The sequence below is a fragment of the Kogia breviceps genome, chromosome 20 (assembly GCF_026419965.1).
Source record: "Kogia breviceps isolate mKogBre1 chromosome 20, mKogBre1 haplotype 1, whole genome shotgun sequence".
Taxonomy (NCBI): Eukaryota; Metazoa; Chordata; class Mammalia; order Artiodactyla; family Physeteridae; genus Kogia; species Kogia breviceps.
Genome location: NC_081329.1, coordinates 16923730 through 16945266, shown reverse-complemented (window position 1 = coordinate 16945266; position 21537 = coordinate 16923730). Strand labels below are relative to the sequence as shown.

Genomic DNA, 21537 nt, shown 5'->3' with positions numbered 1-21537 from the left:
TATCCTTATTTTTTTGAGAGCAAAGAAAGTTCATGCTCTTTCTCTTTTTCTGTCTTCTATTATTGTCTTTCAAAATATTGCTTTCAAGATTACAGAAGAAAATAATTTGAAACAATTTTGCTCTAAGTAAGATACAGAGAGTGGCTGACAGCAAAGGGAAAAGTCATCTGTGTTCTAGTCAATATTTACATCGAGATTGCATAGGTTTAAGCAGATAAATTCCAGTTAAGGACTATATAAGGAGTATAATCCAATTTGCCTTTGCTTTACATTAGTTGTGGGGTTTTTTTTGTATCTTAAAAACCAGGTAACCTCCAAATATATTCAATGTGAAGATGGTTTTCATATTTTCCTTCACATGTGACCTAAAACTAGGTGGGCCAAATACAGTTTGCAGTCAGTGATATGGACAGCACTCTCTAGACTTATGAACAACCCCATGTTGTTAAAGCACTTAACTTTCTTTAAAAATCAAGAGTCAATGCTTACCATTCAGAACATGATAGTGATTAGGCTACCAAAACATTTGATATCCCCTCAACACACACACACACACACACACACCACACAGGGAACTAGTCAAATAACTCATTCCCCCTACACACAGACACAGATGTACATTACTTAGCCCTGCAGTATATGATGGAGTAGTTACCATACCTACTGGCCCTGGAATGCCTCGTGGACCAACTTCTCCATTGGCACCTCTATCTCCTTTTTCACCTGGAGGTCCAGGAGGACCTTTAAAAAATAAATGACAATTACTGATCATAGGCTTAAAGCATAGGTAAAATAGATTTGTCATTTGTCAAGACAGTTACATAGGTAAATCCAAAGCCTTTTATCTGTTGCACAATTACACGGAATGAATGAGACTAACCTTCCTGAATGGAAGCCTACCCTGCTACTGAAGAGTGCAATGAGATAGCTCTAAATTAGACAACCTAATTATGGACTAAATACTTCGGTGTGCCAAGCAGTGTTCTAGGTTCTCAGATCCTGGGGGCAGAGAAAGACAGTGAGTCGATGATGGCACAAATCCACATTAGTATCGTGTACCCACTGGGTATGAAACCCAGTGCCCCTAAAACTGAGCTCCCTTGCCAAGTTTATGATTAGCCTCTCTATCCAAAATGTTATTCCCCTTCTTGTCCTACCCCTGTTCCCCTCAGGATTGAGGAATAGCAAAGAAAAGGGGGATTGAAACCAAGCAGGACCCTGCAGGGCCTTCCTGGGTACAAAACCCCTCCAGGTCCCCTGTTTCTTGTTTGCAGAAAAAAGGCTTCAGTTTCCTAGGCCTTCCCTGAGCCCCAAAGAGCAGGCATAAGGAGTTAACAATGAGAGAAGTGAGGGGATGCAGAAACAAAGGAGAAGAGGTCAAGCAAGGTAGCTAGAATGATACTTCGGAGTCCTAGTTCCTCCTCAATGGATATACATAACAATCTGACACATATCTTTGAGTTGACCTGTAGAGACTAAGCCCTTCACCCATGTGGAGGTTGGTGGCTATGTGCTGACCACTAGTAGGTAGACCCCACACTGGCTGGAACCGGAAGGTTGATGATTAAGTTTCTGGGAACATCACCCTGTTACCTCACCACCAGGCAGATTTCACTATATTAATTGAGATGCTCTGTGGAAAAATGTATAAGTCAAGTCATGTGTGACACCCTCAAGAGAAACAAAAATCCACACGAAGTAGACAACCCAAAACCCTATCATTGAAAATGATACTCTCGGATATTAGGAAAATGCAGGTCAGCATGAGGAGTAATGGTTGAAAAGACTTAGTTGAGGAGGTAGGATTTGAAGGGGATTTTGAAGAATGGGTAGAATGAGAAGAAAGAGAATGCTGGGTAAGTGGGAGAGATGCGGGGAAAGGCAGGAAGGTGAAAATGAGTAAAGGAATAACTTTTCAACGAAAATATTAGCTATAGACATTATAAAATAAGTTGGAGAGGTTGCAGGGAAAATTTTGTCTACCTGGCATGGCAATTACCAAGGTGTCCCCCTAGTACTGAGTTTGATCAACACTGATTTAGTCATTTGAATTTTCTGTGCCCAGCAAAACAGATATCTGGTGATCACCTCTTTAGAATGATGGCACAGAGTACGGCCCTCTGCTACATGGAGTGCCACAGGACAAGTGTTATTCCTTTCCTTTAAAGCAGAACACTTAGCAATTTCTTCTCAATTCCAAAAGGAAGAAATGAACCTGGACATACCATAGAATAATCAAATAGTGATGTTTTAAAAGTGTCATTTTCAATTTCCGTGGCTCAAGGACAGCAAGGATAACACACAACTATGTTTAGCATCACTGGTTAGAGAGCACTTGTTGACACATTTTAATCAGGTGGGGAGATATGATACTTGAAAAATTCTAAGAAGGGGCTCCATAAATAATGATAATCTTATGAGTAAGTATATTCTGTCCGTTTTCTTTGCTTCTTTTGAAATCCTTGTCCCTTGCCTCTCTCCATTTTTCTGATCTGTTTCTGATTTTTCAAGGTCCAACTTGGGTTTTAGCACCTTCCTTCCCTGGTGACGTAATTTTCCAGATCTCATTGCTCTTCTCAATGGCACATCATCCATTTCCCTTCATACACACCATTGGGCTGTAAGGTTTTATTGCATTTTCATTACAATAGTAACTCTACATATTATAGGACATATAAAAGCCTAGACAAAATGAGGAAAATATAATACATAATTCTATCATCTGAAGAGAATAATCACTAACATTTATTTTCTGTTTGTGTTGTGTGTGTATTTTTTGGTTTTTTTTTTTTTTTTTTACATAATCATCATGCAAACTGCATACTACTGGGCATTAAGTAATTGTAGTAACAACTAGCAAATTCTCCTAAGCTATAGCTTAATGTTGGAAACATATATTAAGGTGTCCACAAGAGGTGTCATGGTTCTACATCAATGGGAATCTATGCATTTTCTATTCCTGCAGAATGCAGTTTTCCCCAACAAAGGGGTTTTAATTCTCACAACCATGAACACAACTGCAGTTCATTCATCTCTGCACAGTGAAAATGGTGGGGGCAAGCAGGACAGAAAGACTCAATTTGCAGCTTGAATTCTGCTGGGCAAATTAAAGGGAAGCGAATCCACAGTACTCCAGGATGGCATTTTGAAAAAAAAATTGCACGTGAAAAGACTTTGATTCAGTGATTAGGGCTCTAAAGCAAGACAGACATTCCAGGAAAAACTAGAAGGTGTGACACAAGAAACAAGGGACACAGATTAGCTCTGGGCTCTTAGCCTCTGAGATCAAGAGTCTTCACCATTTCTTTAATAAGTAAGAAATGGAACTCACTATCTTTTCAATTATTTTGCATGTAACTATGTATAGTAACTGTACACAGCTCAAATGTTAGAGCATTAACTCAATCATAACAAATACACCCATGCTATTTTATAAAATTCAGAGTTAAAGATCCCTCTGTGTCTATTTTGTATAAAAATGCTGATACCAGGTACCTGAATCCCAGAGTAAGAAAACGAGGTAAAGTCTTTCCTTCAAGAGTTCTAACTGACTGTGTTGGATGTTACATTTTTATTGTTATCTTAGTCTTCACGTAACATTAATCTCACCCATTACATTCTGTTTAAATTCTATAATTTGTTATGTGTCTTCTACTGCCTAGAACAAAATGTGGAAAGTATCTCAATGGTTTAAGTGTCTTTTCGATATTTTGGAGGGATGGAAGTACACAGATCATACACTACTTCCTCTTAGCTTCTTATGTAGAACTTTCGAGAACATTATCAACATAATGTTCTCATCTACCTTCCAAAACTGGTCTCTCCAATCCTGCTGTTTGCTCACAACCTTATCATACTGCAGTTCGACCAATCTAGAGGGTTTTTTATTAAAATCTGGTCTGAATATATTTTGTCTATTCCACCCTCATTCATTCATTTATTTCAGTTTAAAAACAAATGTCTGCATCAACTGTAAAGAAATGTAGCCATTTATTCTGCCACGTTATGGAAAAAAAGAATGAAGAACTTTAAGTCTGAGACTTCGAGTCTATTGTAGTCACCTTCTTGGTTCTGAGTTACTATTTAACCTTTCAAAATTCTGCCCCATAATCACATCAACAACCACCTCTGTGCATCAATAATGGACATAATGCTTCCTGGCAGCTCTCTTGCTAACGTATGTCAAAGGACGCTAAATTAATATTGTTCAAAACATCTGATTTGCCCTAGTTCAAGAAGCCATAAGAATTCCACTATTTTTCATCGTCTTTAGTACCATCTAACTGCAAAGTTACAGGGATAATTCATAAATGCTATAGCAGTAATTTGCCATGAACAATTCCCTCTATAAAACACACCACCAAATCCGCTATTAGCTGTCTCCCTATGATTTTTTTTAAGGAAAACTAAGATTTCTACTTAGCCACAGAGATGTACTGATTTAAAATACTCAGTAATTAAAAAATATCATAGATCAAAATTACCCAATTTACTGGGAAAGAAAACCCAGGGACATCACATCATTTAAAATCCTCAAATGATAACATAGCACTAATCGTATCTGCCCAAATTTCCAGAGCTATGCTTCTCCATGTCGTGTTCATTATGATCATAAATTTCCTACTTTGTTCTCAATCTTGCCTCACATTTAGATCACCACAAAAATCTGCCAAATCTTCTAGGCTGTTGCTATTTAAACCTTTTTTTTTTCCTTCCAGTTTTCATGCCCACTGACTTAGAGATGTTTAATCTGGGAGAGGCCTTAAAGCTTGCTTAGTCAAACATAATTATAAAGGTCTGAGAGAGTGAATTCCCAAGGTCTTAAAGCCAGTTGGGTAAAATCAGAACTAGAATACTTCTTTCCTGATGTTCCAGGCTATAGTTTTCCAAAATTAATTGATTTCACTTTTGGCATCTGTTCTTTCATTATTCCTGAGATGAATTTTTCTTTTACATAGTGGTCAAAGACACAATTCATTTCTTAAATCCCAATAATTAATTGTACAAATCTCCAAATTCAAATTCTATCAATCACTTCTTCTTCTTCTTTATTATGACAATTGATCAATTGATACACTTTTTTTCTTTTCTGGGTGCTTTTAGTTTCTGGAAAAAAAATGCTTAACATTTTTCCACATAACGACTGTTTTCAGCAATGAGTCATATTTTATTTCTCTTAACTTCTCTTAACTTCCTTCCTCAAATGTTTAACGACTTTGTCTTTTTAAATCATGTTATCCCCCACTCCGCACCAAATGTTGCTTCACCATTTCAACAATGAAATTTCACTTAGTCTTTGAGACTTTAATTGCCATAATTACTTGAGAAATATATTAAAATATCTTTACCTCTTTAATCTTCATAAATATTTAGTAACTGCTAACATAAAAGAGGAGGGACACAAAGTAATGACACTGATCCTACAACCGACATTAGATAAAGCACTCATTAATTAATACAATGTCTCTCTTGGGTTATAGTTTAATAAATATTTATTAAAAATTATGACTAGGTGCTGTAGAGGATATAAAAATTAGCCCGTAATTTTAATGAACTTACTGTTTCCAGTAAGAGACAACATTTCGATAGAAGACAGTATAAGATATTTTTAGATATAACAATCATATTAGGAATTCTCTGGTGAAAGAATACTTAATGTTCAAAAGTAAGCAAGATATAAATGCCAGCAAAAGTATTACTACAGTGGGACCAGAGAAAGCTTCATGGATGAGGTTGCATGTATGTCATGTATGGACATTAATGATAGATAGATATTTTCAGATACAAATAGAAAAGGAAAGATATTCTTTCAAATGAAGGAAAAGCCATGAGGCAGGATGTAAAAAGTATTGGGCATGTCAGAATCACAGTAAAATCAATTGAAATATTTGAAAAGACAGAAAATGAGAAGGGAAAAGACAGGGAATGAGGCATTCAAAAGTAGTTAAGAGAAGCACTATAGAAGAACTTGAGCGCGGCAGAGAAAAGTGTATGTGTAATAAGGAGGTGATAGGGAGTCTCTTTGCAATCTAGGGTGTCCCTCTAGGAAGGCTGCATTCTAACAATAGTGTAGAAAGGATTGTAGTCTGAAAGACTGAGGCAGGAAATGATTGTGAGACTATTTCAATAGTCTGGCAGAGTAGTGATAAGAATAGTTTACACAGAATATAAAGGAGTGACAAGGGGTTAGAGAATGTGGAATATAAGAACTAATGGTATTCTTGGGAGAAAATAACAACAACAATTAAAATTGCTACCTTGGAAATCTGGAAGAATGACATTACCATTACAAAGTGTAACTTCATAAAAAGGAAGTGTTACTTTCACTTATTCCTTTAAGGCATATACGTTTGCTCACCCACCATATACCAGGCACTCTAACAGGTGCCGTGTATGGAGAGATAGACAAGAGAGACGAGACCCAACCTCATGGAACTCACATTTTATTCAAGAAGATCTGTCATAAACAAATAAGCAAATGTATATATGAAACAGTATCATGTACTTTTAAATACTATGGGGAAGTTAAAGCACACCATGATATAGAGAGATGAGAATGGGGAGGGAGAAATTATCACTAAAAAGGTAATTTTGAGTGGATCTAAGGAGAATCGAAAGCTAAGAGAACATTGAAAGGGAGAGAGAGCTGTCTAGCGCACGTTTTGACAGCAAGAAGTGAAACCAGCACTTCCTCCTTGTTAACTGATACTGTTCAATGGCACTTTCATTCTTCCAGCTCTCCAAGCTAGACAGAGGGAAAGTTAGAAAAGAGGGCAGATAAGTAGACGGAGGCCAGATCAAGTAGGAGCTCAGATTTTATTCCAAGTCCAATGGGAAGATATTGGAGGGTCTTAAGAGAGAAAAGATCTAATCATATGTTCTTATTATTATTTCAATAACACTCTTTTGCTCTCTGTAGAATGGATTAAGAGTAGAATCAGGGAGAACAATTGGGAAGCTGATGTAGTGCACCAGGCTGTAATACAGTTGCTTGAATTAGAGTCATAGCAGAGGAGGCAGTGAGAAGGAGTTTTATTGTGTGGAAGAAGAGTTAACAGGACTCATATATGGATTGGATACAGAGAGTGAGAGAAAGAGAGAAATCAAAACTTGCTTCCAAGATCTTGGAGTGAGTTACTGGTTGGACAATGACTCAATTGACAGGTAAGACTAGGAAAGCAACAGATTTGAGGGGTGGATGAGGGTAGGTGCTCTCAAGAACTAAGGGTTTGACGCAGGTTCGATCCCCGGTCAGGGAACTAAGATCCCACATGCCGTGTGGCACGGCCAAACAAAAAAAAGAGAGAGAGAGAGAAAAAAAAAAAGATCTAAGGGTTTGGGTGTGGATTTGTAAAGTTGGGGATATTTAATTGAAATCCCAATTGGAATACGAAATCCCAAGTGGAATGTCTAATTGTTAGAGTGAAAGCTGATTAATTCAATTTTTCTTTATCATTGGTTTCAATGTAATCCTTAAAGAAAACATGCAATAGGGGCTTCCCTGGTGGTGCAGTGGTTAAGAATCCACCTGCCAATGCAGGGGTGACGGGTTCAAGCCCTGGTCCAGGAAGATCCCACTTGCCGCAGAGCAACTAAGCCCATGCACCACAACTACTGAACCTGCGCTCTAGAGCCTGTGAGCCACAACTACTGAGCCCGTGTGCCACAACTACTGAAGCCCGTGCACGTAGAGCCCATGCTCCGCAACAAGAGAAACCGCCGCAATGAGAAGCCCATGCACCGCAAAGAGTAGCCCCGCTCGCTGCAACTAGAGAAAGCCCGCGTGCAGCAACAAAGACCCAACTGAAAGAAAGAAGAAAGAAAGAAATTTATTTTTAAAAAAAGAATACATGCAATACATTCTATACAGATTAGCTATAAACACAATAATAAATATACCTGCAACATTAAAACCCAACAAACAGCTAATTAGCCACTTTCCCATCTCATTCATCTTCTTCCTTTTCAAAAACAATCATTAACCTGAATTTTGTGTTTCTCATTTTCTTGCATTTTAAAAACAACCATTCTCGGGCTTCCCTGGTGGCACAGTGGTTGAGAATCTGCCTGCCGATGCATGGGACACGGGTTCGGGCCCAGGTACGGGAAGATCCCACATGCCGCGGAGCGGCTGGGCCCGTGAGCCATGGCCGCTGAGCCTGCGCGTCCGGAGCCTGTGCTCCGCAACGGGAGAGGCCACAGCAGTGAGAGGCCCACGTAACGCAAAACAACAAAACAAAACAAAAAAACCACAACCATTCTCATTAAATGTGTATGTGTCTGTAAATATACATTATTTACTTTTGCTATATCATGAGCATTAGAAACAAAAATCATACTGTAAATAGTCTCTGGGACTTATTTTTTTAATTTTTCTTTTCTTGTAAAAATTTGGATATTAAGACTTCTTAATTATCCTAAACTAGTGTTATGTAAGATGAAATCACATGGATTTCTGTTTCTCTTGTTCTAATAAGAATTAACAATTGAAAGTGTAAAGTAGAGCTTAACAGACATGGTAGCTAGAATAAGAAGATCCAACATGAATTAAACTAGTGTTATAGAGGAAAGGATAGAGAGAATTGTGAAGAGGCAATATTCAGAGACTGAAGCTGATAATGTCCCCAAATTTATGACAGACTTAATCCACAAATATAAGTGGATTTAGGAAGAAAATGAAGTAAAACAAATGCCACATGGAAAAACTGTCAATATAAAAGAAACAGACTAGTGAAATTGTAGGTATTAAAGACAAAGATAATGGCAAGCAATGTGGCCATAATCATTTTAAAAGCAATAAGAAAGGTCATAAGCCAGAAGAAAATACAAATAAAAGTAATAACTGTTACCCTAAGAAATATGTACGTGTTAAAACAATTTTAAAGATCAAGGACAAAATAGAAAAAAAGGAAATCAAAACATCTCACCACCAATGGACTTGCACTAAACAAATCTCCAAAAAATACTTCAGGAAGAAGAAAATGATCCCAGAAGAGATGTCACAGATACATTTAGGAGGAGGAAAAATTGGCAAACTCATGGGCTAATCTATATAAATATTGTCTGTATCATGTAAGAAAAATAATCTTGACTAAATTCTTGGTTGAAAAAATACATAAAATAGAAATGAGCTATACTCAAAGAGAGCAGGAAACCACGCAAGAGGGTCATCAGAGCATTTTAAGTTCCTTGTATATTTGAGGATGAAGGTGAAGATACTGATCAACTTGTGACTTTAAGATAAATTTTAAGGATGACTATTGGCAAAATAAAAATAAATATAAGGTTCCCAAAATCTTTTTGGTGCCTTTGATAGAGAGAAAAGTTTAATGAGAAAAATTTCAAATAATCCTAAAGTTGACATGGAAGGAAAGCAAAAGGAACATGGGACTGGACCGAAATGGAGCACAAAATGACAGTAGAAGTAAATATGGTGAAAAGAGATGGCCAGATTGCATAGTAAATTTTAAGAACTATTCTTTAAAGAGATAAGCCTAATACAAAGGATAACAAAGGTTGAAAGTAAAATATGAAAAAAAAAACGTTAAAGTGTAAATAATGACTAAAACCTAGTATAGAAATATATATGATATATATACTAATTTAGAAGTCAGTAAGATTCAATTCACCTTGTTTTACTCACAGGAGCGAAAGAAGAAATTGACAAACTCATTGTTTTTTTTGGAGAATTCAAAAGACCTTTCTAATTAAGAATACAATTGATCAGGTAAGAAGAAAAAACCTGTAAGTTTAGAAAAAGAGAATTAACAAGCTTGATTTACAGACAGGTAGAGAACTTTGTGCCTCACAGAAAACTTGTATTTGGACATATGAGATTCTGAACAATAATTCATTAAACCATAAGAGCAATTTCATTTGTTTTTTGCTTTTTAAAAAAATCACCATTTAAAGGATACCAAGATACTGTCATCTTAACATGTCTTGATATGCTCTCAAGGCTCCTTCCTCTGGATATTTGCAGTAAAATTTTTAGTAAACTATTTTAAAACCAGAGAATTTCCAATATCAAATTTTTACATATATCAGTGCATTTTAGTATATCATTTTCTGGAGAATGAGAGGATATTTTACCTTGAATTAAAGTGATATTTTTCAGTGTCTGAGAATGTTCCCAGTCCTTCAGCCTGAGGTCATTAGTGATGTTATTCAACAGTTTCACTTCTCCTTTTATTTCCTGTTCCAAATGCACTTGTTTTTCTTCCAGAGACTTTATTTCTGCTGATGTATTGTACACACGCTCCTCTAATTTACTCATCTCCTGTGAAACATAAGCAAACATCCGCAATTTTTGTTACACACATAATTATAAAATATATAAGTTTCATAATTTGATATAATTTATAATTTGATATAAGAAGCCCTACAAGTCAGGTTTTTAAAAAATGTATAATATTACAGTACTATTATGGAATAAGGATATAGAAATTAGAGAGCAATTTAAAAATAGTAATTCTTTGGTTTTGAAGCATTCCTCTTTTAACTGAATGGCTGAATTTTCACACCCTCTGCCAGAAAAAAATTGGTTAAATATATATCTAAGGTATGCTTCTATTGCCAAATATATACAGCTGTCAGGTAGTTCCTGATATCCACAGAGCAAAAGTCAGGGGACTAGCTGCTGATTTTGCTACCTAAACCCTGGGAGCCGCCGATATTTTTCATACCTAATGCTGCGGCTGCCTTTTTTTCTCGTCTTTGAAAACTGCATGTGGTGCTCACATTAACCGTATTTCACTTGAAATAAGTTTTATTAGGAAGAGAGAAAAATGCATTTGATATATGTTTTAAAGTGCTATACAGCACCCCCACACACCGTCCACAGTCTATCACCAGTGGCACTGCTAGAAACAGGCATTTATTTTTGCATTCTTACTGTCCTTTGTATGTACAATGGAGATGATAAATTCCACCTCTCTCTTTTATTTTGTGTCAGTGTTCTCTTTTCTTTCAAATTAATTCTTGGTCTGTCCTTGCTAAACATTATGCTGCTATTACTTATAAGCCTTTTCCTCAAACAGCATTTACTGATTGAGGCATTCATTTAATTTACTTATTCCTGCATTGGGCTAAAGATTCAAAGATGAATACAATTGTTTTAAGCGATGAGAATGAGATTCCAAATATTGTTTTCAGTGAGCAAGCACGCACGCACGCGCACACACACACACACACACACACACACACACGCACTGACCTAGATTCCAAATCTCCACAGATGACTACTGTCTTTAAAAAAAAAAAAAGCTTTGAAAAGATAATTAACTTTGGAAGTTCCTCCTTTCCCTTGTACCTCCACATCTAATACTAGGACCCCTTCCAAAATGTAAATGCAATCTGTCTGAATAGCTCACTGATCACCAGATTTTGGTTATTTCTATTAAGTATCACTTCAAACAGGTTCAGGACTTCTACTGCCTTCCAAATGGTTTCCACTTTGGTTTCAATTCCTCATTTACATGGGTTCATAGATATTCTATAATCTCTAATGAACTAGGGACATCGCTAATATCAAATATATTATTTTTTCATCGTGTCCGTCTTTGTTCTCTCTACTCCCTGTCTCACTGCTCCTCTGATCCTGTTTCCACACAAAGTAATATTTCTTCTCCCTTCCTCTTTCCCTCCAATGTAATCAGTTTCTACTCCCATAGCTGACATTTTACTTTCCTCTGTTCCTCAGCCCTGGGGACAGTTGCTTCTTTGAGAATTTTCTCTAACTCCTCCATAGCTTGAGTCCTTGATATTCCAATAGCATTTGACATGCTTGGGTACTTATTAACCGTGTGGGAAACATTATCAGTCCGATTTTGGAAGATGTAACAAGGATCAGAGACAGAGTATCAAGGTTGGTGTTAGGATGAGGTTCCCCAACAGTCTCCATATTTAAATAGCAATGTCACTGTCTTCTCAGTGATTGCATTTTACAAAAAGTAAACGTGTTGGGTGTTCTTTCTTAATCTGTCTAGTCTATTCTCTAGTCAATAATTTAGTTGGTTGCCACCTGATGTTACAACTTCAGAGGCTTCTCTTTGCTCTCTATAAGGGACATCCATTTTTAACAATCACTACTGCATAACACTGTATCTATACAGAAAACAACCTCATTAATTAAGAAATGGTCTATTCAAGTAAAATCTGCTACAAAGATGTCAGCCTTGCTGAGCTAATGGTGGAAAATTTATAGATTTCACATTAATTATGGTCTTAGGGCTTAGACACTTTGTAGTATGAAGATTATTTTTTCACATGAGTAATGAAGTTCTATCCATATGCTTATTTTTTCATGGACTGGAACAATTATAATTACCCAACAACAAAAAGTAATTCAATATTGAACTAAACAACTTGCTTCTTAATTTCTTTCTCATCAAAACAAAGTGACCCAGAGGGTTGGCCACAGAATAGTTTAGAGCAAAGGTGAGAAAATTATGATTCATGGGTCAAAGTCTTTTTCGGAAAAGAAGGATTTATTGGATCACATTTTCACTCATTTGTCCATGTGTTGTCTACGACTGCTCTTGTGCTACACTGGCAGAGTTAAGAAGTTACAAAAGAGACCATGTGGTCCCCAAAGCCTAAGGGCTGTATCTGGGCCTTTGCAAAGAAACTTTTGCTAGCAACTGGTCTAGAATATGTCTTGCTCTCTTGGCTTGTGTATTTTGATCCTGTGATGGTAATAAGATGTTGTACACATTATTCAAACTTTAATTCTTTAATTATAGTTACCTTTACAAATAAAAACGTATGGATGCTTCTTGGGAGTGACAAGCTATTTTAAAATTTAGATTTTGTACTTCGCCCACGTAAATAAGGTTTTCATTCCTTTGATGATGAAGAAAGTTTGGGTTTCGTATAAAATTTGCAAATGCAGAGTATCTATCTGTCCAAATCTGCTAAGATAATCTAACAACTATAATTGGTTTCGAGAGTCTCAAGAGGCATTCTAACAGTATTTATAAAATTAAAATACCCTGAGTCTATATTCAATGAAAATCAAACAAACAAACAAATTTCCCCTTTTGCCAGGAATCTGGAGAAAGCAGTGGGTAAATCCATTTGAAACTTTCTGGTAAGATTGCAAGAGGAATCAGGGTAAGTAGAAGGATGTTGAAACAGGGTTTGCAACTCTTTCTCTCCCCTGGACTATCTGAGGAGATAGGATCTAGATGGATTCAACCCAGGTACGACCTTCCAATACAAACCTCTTACCTCTTGTTGTTTAAATGCATTCTCTTGGACTTTGGCATTCAGTGTTGCAATACTGAGCTGCAAATCAAGCAGTGTGGTGTTCAGATCTATTAATGACTTGGAGACTTCACCTATTACATTTCCATGTCCCTGGATGAAGGAAAGTAAGGAGCTTAGCTGGAGAAGAACATCATTAAACCTTTGATCGGTTGTTACACTGAAATTTTGGAAATTCTTGGCATCTATGAGATTGGCTTCATTATCTGAAAGATATTGGATTCTCTTCTCCACGTTGCTCATGTGTTCCGTAACGACGTCTCGAAATCTCATTGCATCTTCACTGTCATTTCCTTTTCCTGTGAGACTTGGAGATATATCGTTTGCATTAACTGAACCAACTGTGCAATTCTTCATTTCCCATTTCAGGAGTTGAGCTGCATATTTAAGTAAAAATAAACAGAGTCATGCCCTGTAACCTTAAATGCATCCACCATTCCATTCCACAACACTTCATCCCATTCTAACGTTCTGAACGCTATCCTAAATCAGGTATGTATTTTAAATATACAAAGTATGAACCAAGGTAGGCATACTGCTGAGAGGGAAACTGTCTGCTTTTCCCACTTTACATCAGAGTTTATCCCACAGTTAAGTCACTCTTCCTGAACTGCTGCTTAGATGAATCTTCTGGGTCGTGGCACATGGCTCTGAGAGTAAGAGTAAATTCTAGAGATCATGAAGTACACTGTATGCTGGTCCTCAGGTGTGCTGTTCGAAAATTTAGAAAAGACAAGTAATAAGGAAAAATAATTTACCATTAATCTCACCGTCCTGAATTAAGTGCTAACATTTTGGTATATGCCTATCAAATTTCTGTTCCCACTACCATGTTATCATCACAAAAGCAAGATTTTATATACAATCTGGAAACTAGCTTTTAATTAGTACTCTGTCATAGACTTCTGCATATTATTTAATATTGTTTTACAAAAATAATTAGAATAACTACATTGTGTTCTATGTGTGATTTTACCAGATTTATTTAACAAAACTCCTACATTTACTTTGCCTCTGTTTCTACTAATATATTGAACACTTTGATGAACAATCTTATAAGTAATTATTTCCTGAATAAAAAAATTCTACTAAATGGTATTTGGGGGCATACGGAAGTGCTGATATATATTTCCAAATGGGCATATGTTCTCTAAACAAGCTAATTATCCTCCTGAAAGGATCTAGAGGAATATGTTTATAGTTTCAAAAAATGAAAAGCATAAACATTACTTTTGCAGATAAAAATAATATATAATTATACACAATGAAGAAAATGTTAAACACCATTTTATATAATCAGTGGTGGTTAAGATTTTATTGTTTTTCTTCCTCTCTCTTTATATATCTATATTGTTTATACCTTTTAGCTATGTCTATATCAGTCTCATCCATATTAATTTGAGTGCATAAGATTTTCCATATTTGACCATTACTGAGCAATAAAGAGTAACTTAATATTGTTTAAAAGTATATCTACATAAACAGTGATATCTGATCTGTCAGTTTTCTGAATAAAATGATACGGCAATAGTATCAGCTTTATAGGTTTTTGAGACTTAAATGAGATTACACATGAAAAACATTATATTCCACCCTGAGCTCAGGGTACCCGTTACACAAATGAGAGCTTGATATTTGCACAGGAACAAGCTGCCTGGTTCTGGAATCTAGTTCCATTCCTTCATTACTAGCTGGATTACTCTGAGAAAATTATTTATCTTTTCCTTGATTAGGTTTCCCCAGTGATCTAAAAGTAATAACTATCTTACAGGGGTGCTGAGGACGGATGCGATAGGGCATGTAAATCAAGCAGCACACAGACGGCACGTGTGAAAACTACTCAAATTAAAGTGCCTTATCCTTGAAAGATACTATCTTCGTTACAGTCTTCACCACCTTTACTTAAAGAAGCTGTTTGATGATGGTTGTCATTGTAGCTATGGTTAAGTATTAAACTACATATGCAATTAAATCCCAATTTACAAAAACACATTATACCATATTTTCCTAGTTACATTCTCTTTAAAATTAGCTTATTTGAATTAATAAAATATGTAACTATATTTTGATATAACCCACAACCAAGACCATATTGCACGTACATTATTTTACATTTCTCAATCTATCAATAAATTATACAAAATAGTATACTTCTTACTTGGATCTCATCACATTTATTAAATTAAGTGTAGAGAACAAGTTTGGGATTGACAGCCTCATTCATGGATTCATCGATTCTATGATTTATTTATTAAGCACCTACTATATATAAAGCACTGCTTGAGTGACTCTGGGAATAGAAAATGACTGGGAATGGATTCTGACTTTAACAATCAGAAATCTAAACTAACAATATTTGCAAAATTATCTCAAACTTGTCCCTTAAAAATTTTTCTTTTATGATAATTACTGCTTTTTTAGGTAGCAGTTAATAATCCAAGTTCTGGAGGAGAACTGCCTGGATTAGCAATTCTTGCCTTTTCCTTTATAAGCTGTGCCTTTGAGCAAATTAATTGGTCCGTGCTTCCATTTCACTATCTGTATAAATGGGACACTACTAGTCAGTGTTTAAATAATTAAATGAGCTGATATATGCAAAGTGCTTAGATCTTTTCCTGGCACATAATACACATTTGATACTTTTCAATATTTTAATTATTATTAGTATTTCAGATTCAGTATCTGTATGCCCAATACTGATAACAAAGGGAATTGATGTTGTGTAATACAAAAAAATTGGGAGGAGGTTGGCTGTTCCATGAGAAAGGTAGTATCTGTGCTTTATTTATTTTTTATTGGAGGATAGTTGCTTTACACTGCTGTGTCAGTTTCTGCTGTAGAGCAAAGTGAATCAGCCATACGTATACATATATCCCCTCTTTTTTGGATTTCCTTCCCATTTAGGTCACCATAGAGCACTGAGTAGAGTTCCCTGTGCTATACAGTAGGTTCTCACTAGTTATCTATTTTATACATAGTAGTATATGTCAATTCCCAAAGAGGAAAACAAATATCGTTTATTAACGCACATATGTGCTTTAACAGACATATTGATCTAATTACTCAACCATATAATTTTTACTTTCATTGGAAATGCTTTTTCTTTCATATGGGTAAAGCAAAACTTCTTCACAGTATAGAAAGGGAAGACTTGATTTAACAAAATGTCATGTGACCAAGGATTTTTCTTTAATACCAAGTTCAACGTGAACTGACAATAAAGGCAATTTTTTGCTTATAGATTTAAAAACACAATATTGCTTATTTTCCCAAATCTTGAATGAAAACTAATTTAAACCTTACTTTCTTTAAAAAATTTAATACTGTATCAGAAATATAGGTAAAAAATGCCAGAGTTCATATTTTCACATGTTCATTTCTTTCATTATCATCAGAGAGATGCCATTTTGTGAGTTTTCTATTTTACATTTGAAAGGAGACAAATTTTATGGCTTGTGCAAAGACCTAGAGAGAGAGTTATATTTGATTTTACAGAACATATTTGCTCTTTCATGTTGGCAAAACCTTCTTCTACCAAAAATTTATATTATTTTGAGCTAAAGGATCTTCAGTGTATCAGTAACAATTTATATACATTAATCTTAGATTATATCTTATTCTTCAGAGACATTATTCTATGTCACTGCACTGTGATAGTGATCTAGTAGCTTCTTGAAGAAAAGGTAGCACATGGAGAAGATTTTATAATTAAGGAATATCTTTCAATGTAAAAGACACTTTAAACAGAGTTTTCATGTATAACACTTTATTTTATCTACTGATTTATATTTGCCAAAACAGAGTAATTTCTATCATTTCAGGGATACATTTTGTCTATATTTGAAATTTTTGGATATCAAGTAGAGATATGTATTGCATTTTAGTTTTCTTTTGGAAAATATTCTGACCTACAACTTACAGCTGTAAACGGATTGTCAGTGTTTATTACTCAACTATGATAGACACAGGGAGATCTGTTTCAAATTCTGGTGAATTTGGGTGCTAATGTGAACTTATAAGATTTGAACATTTTCAGCTTTTTGTCAGGTACATGCTATAGTTTTAGGAAACAAAGCTACTTCAAATCAATCATTGTCAACCCTACAAAAAAATGTGTTGACTTGGTAGTATTTTCTAATAGCCCAGAGATTTCTGAACTTGGTTAGAACCCTGAAGTCTTTCCAGACTTCAGTTCGCATTCTGCCTGGGCCTAGTAGAAAGAAGTTGCACTCCCTGAGGCTGGCTCTGTAGGCCACAGTTTGTATAAAAGTGATGAAATGTACCAAATTCTAACTGGTTGATAGCTAATGATCCCTAACAAAGACACATCTTTCAGTTATGCATTTCAAACTACAGATAAGCATATACATAAACAGCACATAGATAATCTCAGTTCATCAGGAAGTTAGTTGTTTAATGACAAACGTATCAGGTTCTTTTACTTAGATGGCTGTGGTTGGTTTGACAGGTTGATTGGTTCCGTTTGTTGTGGTTGGCTAATGTTTTTGTTTCAAAATAGGAGTTGATTTTTACATATGGAAAATATTGTCCTGGCTAAAATTATGACAGCTCTGTTTTGTTTTGGTTTTTTTTACTCGCCAACCATCTTTTGTTCTAAAAACCCGATTGCACTGGGAGATAATAGACCACAGAAGTTAGGAGTCAGGAGCCTTGGGTGGGAACTCCAACTCCGTTGCTGAACAGTTTCCTTTTGTGGATGATGAGGGTAAGCATACATCTGCTCAAGGGTAAGTGTAAGGTGTATTAAGATAATCTGTGGAAAATGTATAGCCTAGTGCCTGAACATAGTACATGCTCAGAAACATTACAAAAATGTTACAGTCGTTGTTGTTTTTCTTTCTTAGTAGAATTTTGGCTTTGTCTTGGAATATTCTTTAGGTTGTCTCTTGGCGGAGGAGGTTTGGCCTTTATTAGGAGCATTTTCTTATTAACCTGATTAGCATACACATAAAAATATATCTTCCTCCCAGCCTATCTCTTGTTCGAGCGTATGTCCATTTTACCACTCACAAAGAGGAGAGCTACAAGGTATATAAATTCAAATGCCAATCAAATCCCTCAAAAATGCTCCTGAGGAAAATAATATTTACAGATTTGCTTGAGTTATATATGCAAGCCACCCACCTCTGTAGAAATCCTCAAATTTATCCCCAATTCAAGCCAAACTCTCCGAAAAAAAAAATGTACCCGAAAAACATCATGTAGAGCCCAAGCAAAGTGTTCTATTTTTCTTTTTCTTTGAAAGGATGCTAGCAGGTTATTTTTAGAGCTGTTGTAAATAATACCCTTATGAAATATGTGGCCATATAAACTGTACGAATATTATTGAAGGATAGGCCATTATTTTACACGGTTTCCTCTGTTTGAAGACTCACAGGAATACTTCTTTCTGCTCTCAATACTAGGGGTAGAAGTGTATTTCTTCAACAACTGGCTTATTTTTATATTTTAGGCATCATTAATGTAAATGATCATGTTTATATCCTCACACCGGCAACTAGAATACCTACCATGAAATTTATGATGCACCTTTAGAAATATATAGGACTTCAGAGGATAACATTTTTGAAATGGTCTAATTCTTCCCGTCTTACCTTTACATGTCTATATTTTTATCTCAAACTTCCATTTTCTATGCTATTTAAAAACTTTTTTTTTTACTTAATAACTTTGCAGAATCTATTTTTTTCATGAAATAACTTTGAGGAACACTTTGTGATGTGAAGTCACCCTTATGAATCTCCCATATACAAAAGACTGAATGCTTCGTTTTGCTCCTGCAATAATTAATTCACAAGATGAGTTGCTGAGTTTCAGAACTCTAGAATACTGTACCTGCCACTATTCCGATGATAGGTACAAGAACTACAAACACAAGGAGATAAAGGGCAATCAGTGCAGCTTTGAAAGACTTCATTTTCTCTTGAAGAGTTGGGCCATTTTTAGGATCTGAAAAACAAAAACCCAACCTACTGTTAGAAAACTTACTCTTCTTACTTAATTAAAATTTTTGAAATCTCCAATTATATTGTTAGTATCAAACCTATTGGAATAAAAAGGAAACAAAAAAATAGGTTCTCGTTTATTCAATAGAAAGCAAAAGGGACAGTCACAGAAGAAGCCAATACAGGCATCAGTATGGACATTTGATTTTCTTATCCATTAACTAAACACCCAGGACATAGTTACTATTCTCTGCAAGTTGTACTTGTCTCATCAGGGGGCACTAGCTGGAAAAGTTTAATATTGATACCATACCAACATACATGCAAACCTAAATTTCATTCTTCTATTTCACATGGGAATATATTCTGGGTGAAAATAAAATTCTTCATGCAACTATATAATTATACCTTTTTCTTCAGATTTTAAGTGAGATAGGAGAAACATTATTTTCAATGATAATTATGCAAATTGTCTCTCCGAATTTCATCTCAATAGTTTTGTATTTGGATGCTTCTTATGATTTGAATATAATGTGAAAAAAATGAAATAAAATGACTCACATTTTGATTAAACTTTGGAATGGATCAGTGAAGCCCATTCTCTGGATATTTCAGAACACAGTAATATTTTAGTATTATTTGTTTGTATGGAACACCAATTTACATAATGGGATGCTTATTGTAGAAAAGATAACTCAATGTAGAGGGAAATCTTACTAGCAAAGGAGGACGTTTCTCTGATTAAGTGAATACAAATTTCTTTCCTATGGCCACTGTTTTTATTGTTGAATAAAAAAGAAGGAAATTGTGTTTTCAGGTTGTAAACTCCTAAATTAGAACAAAAGTTTAGACACTGTTCAATAATGTTCTATAAGGGATTGAACAAAAAAGGAGAAAAAAATTAAGTAAAGAGAAGAAAACAATAAAGAAAAGGGGGACAATTGAAGGAAAAAAGAGAAGGAGCGGGACTTCCCTGGTGGCGCGGTGGTTAAGAATCCGCCTGCCAAGGCATGGGACACGGGTTCGAGCCCTGGTCCGGGAAGATCCCACATGCCGCGGAGCAACTAAGCCTGTGGGCCACAACTACTGAGCCTGCGTTCTAGAGCCCGCGAGCCACAACTACTAAAGCCCACATGCCTAGAGCCCGTGCTCCACAACAAGAGAAGCCACCACAATGAGAAGCCTGTGCACCACATCAAAGAGTGGCCCCTGCTCGCCCCAACTAGAGGTAGCCCGCGCGCAACAAGAAAGACCCAACGCAGCCAAAAATGGATGAATAAATAGATAGATAAATAAATAAATAATTTTTTAAAAAACGAGAATGAGCGACCACACTATAAGCAAGATGGGATATTCCATCTGTCAGGTGACTAAATTTGAAATCCAACCTGGCAGATGGAATATACACATTTAGGGTAAGTCTCAAGGCCATAATTTTACATAGTGTCACTAACTCTAAGGACAATCTCCACGAGCACCCCACTCTTATTCTACTTACTCGGAGGAAGCAAAGTGGTCATTGAGCGAGCATCAAACTTCACAGATTCTGTACAGCTATCACTGTCCTCCTGTTGATTGGGAAAGCTCTCCCATGGTTCCATACTTCTATCAAACACGTGGAAAAATATGATAATTACACATGGAATTGCTAGGGCCTTTTGGCAAAAAGTTTCAAATTGAAATTTATAATTAAAATCCAATTTTAGCAAGGGAACAAGTATGATTAATTAGTTAAATTTACATATCTGACCTATACAGCAACATATTATACTTACCCATAAGTTTTAATTTTAACATTAAAAGACAGGTTTACATGAACTCACTCATGTATCTTTCTATGTACAAATGTGTACCTGTGATTGTAGGTGTGTGTTTTTTTAGAGTGAGAGGTAACTTTGCTCTCTTAGCTAAACAAAACAAAACAAAACCAAAACCAACCCAACTGGCAGAAAAAAACATTTAGCTGAAAAGAAATAAAGAATTTCCCTTAGAACAAACAGTAGCTGAAAAGTTGAAGGAAATATTTCCTGTGATCTTTTATCAGAGGTTCCAGATAGAGCAAACAGTTATGCAAAATTTGGAACAAATGTTTCCTGTGATCTTTTATCAGAGCTTCACGAGCCAAGTTTTCTTTTGCCAAAAAGGCATCAGCTTCATTCCTTTAGAAAGATTTAACAAAGTCTAGTCACAAGATTAGGAGCCAGCTTTTTTCTTTTCCTTTGTCTTCCTTTCCTTCCCTTCGTTTCCCTTCCCTTCCCTTCCCTTTCCCTTTCCTTTCTCTTTCCTTCCCTTCCTTTCTTTTCCT

General features: G+C 35.7%; 1 protein-coding gene across 7 annotated transcripts in view; it reads right to left on the bottom strand.

Moving 5' to 3' along the window:
* The window catches only part of MSR1 (macrophage scavenger receptor 1), a 68361-nt gene that overhangs the window by 37221 nt on the left and 9603 nt on the right, over positions 1 to 21537 (bottom strand). For all 7 annotated transcript variants that reach the window (XM_059049268.2, XM_067022422.1, XM_067022423.1 and 4 more), the window contains 5 exons: positions 20731 to 20837; positions 19123 to 19236; positions 13231 to 13643; positions 10093 to 10279; positions 661 to 741 (listed from right to left, as the gene is read on the bottom strand). In XM_059049268.2, the coding sequence (XP_058905251.1) occupies positions 661 to 741; positions 10093 to 10279; positions 13231 to 13643; positions 19123 to 19236; positions 20731 to 20833 (898 nt within the window). In that variant the 5' untranslated portion in view covers positions 20834 to 20837. The remainder of the gene's footprint in view (positions 1 to 660; positions 742 to 10092; positions 10280 to 13230; positions 13644 to 19122; positions 19237 to 20730; positions 20838 to 21537) is intronic.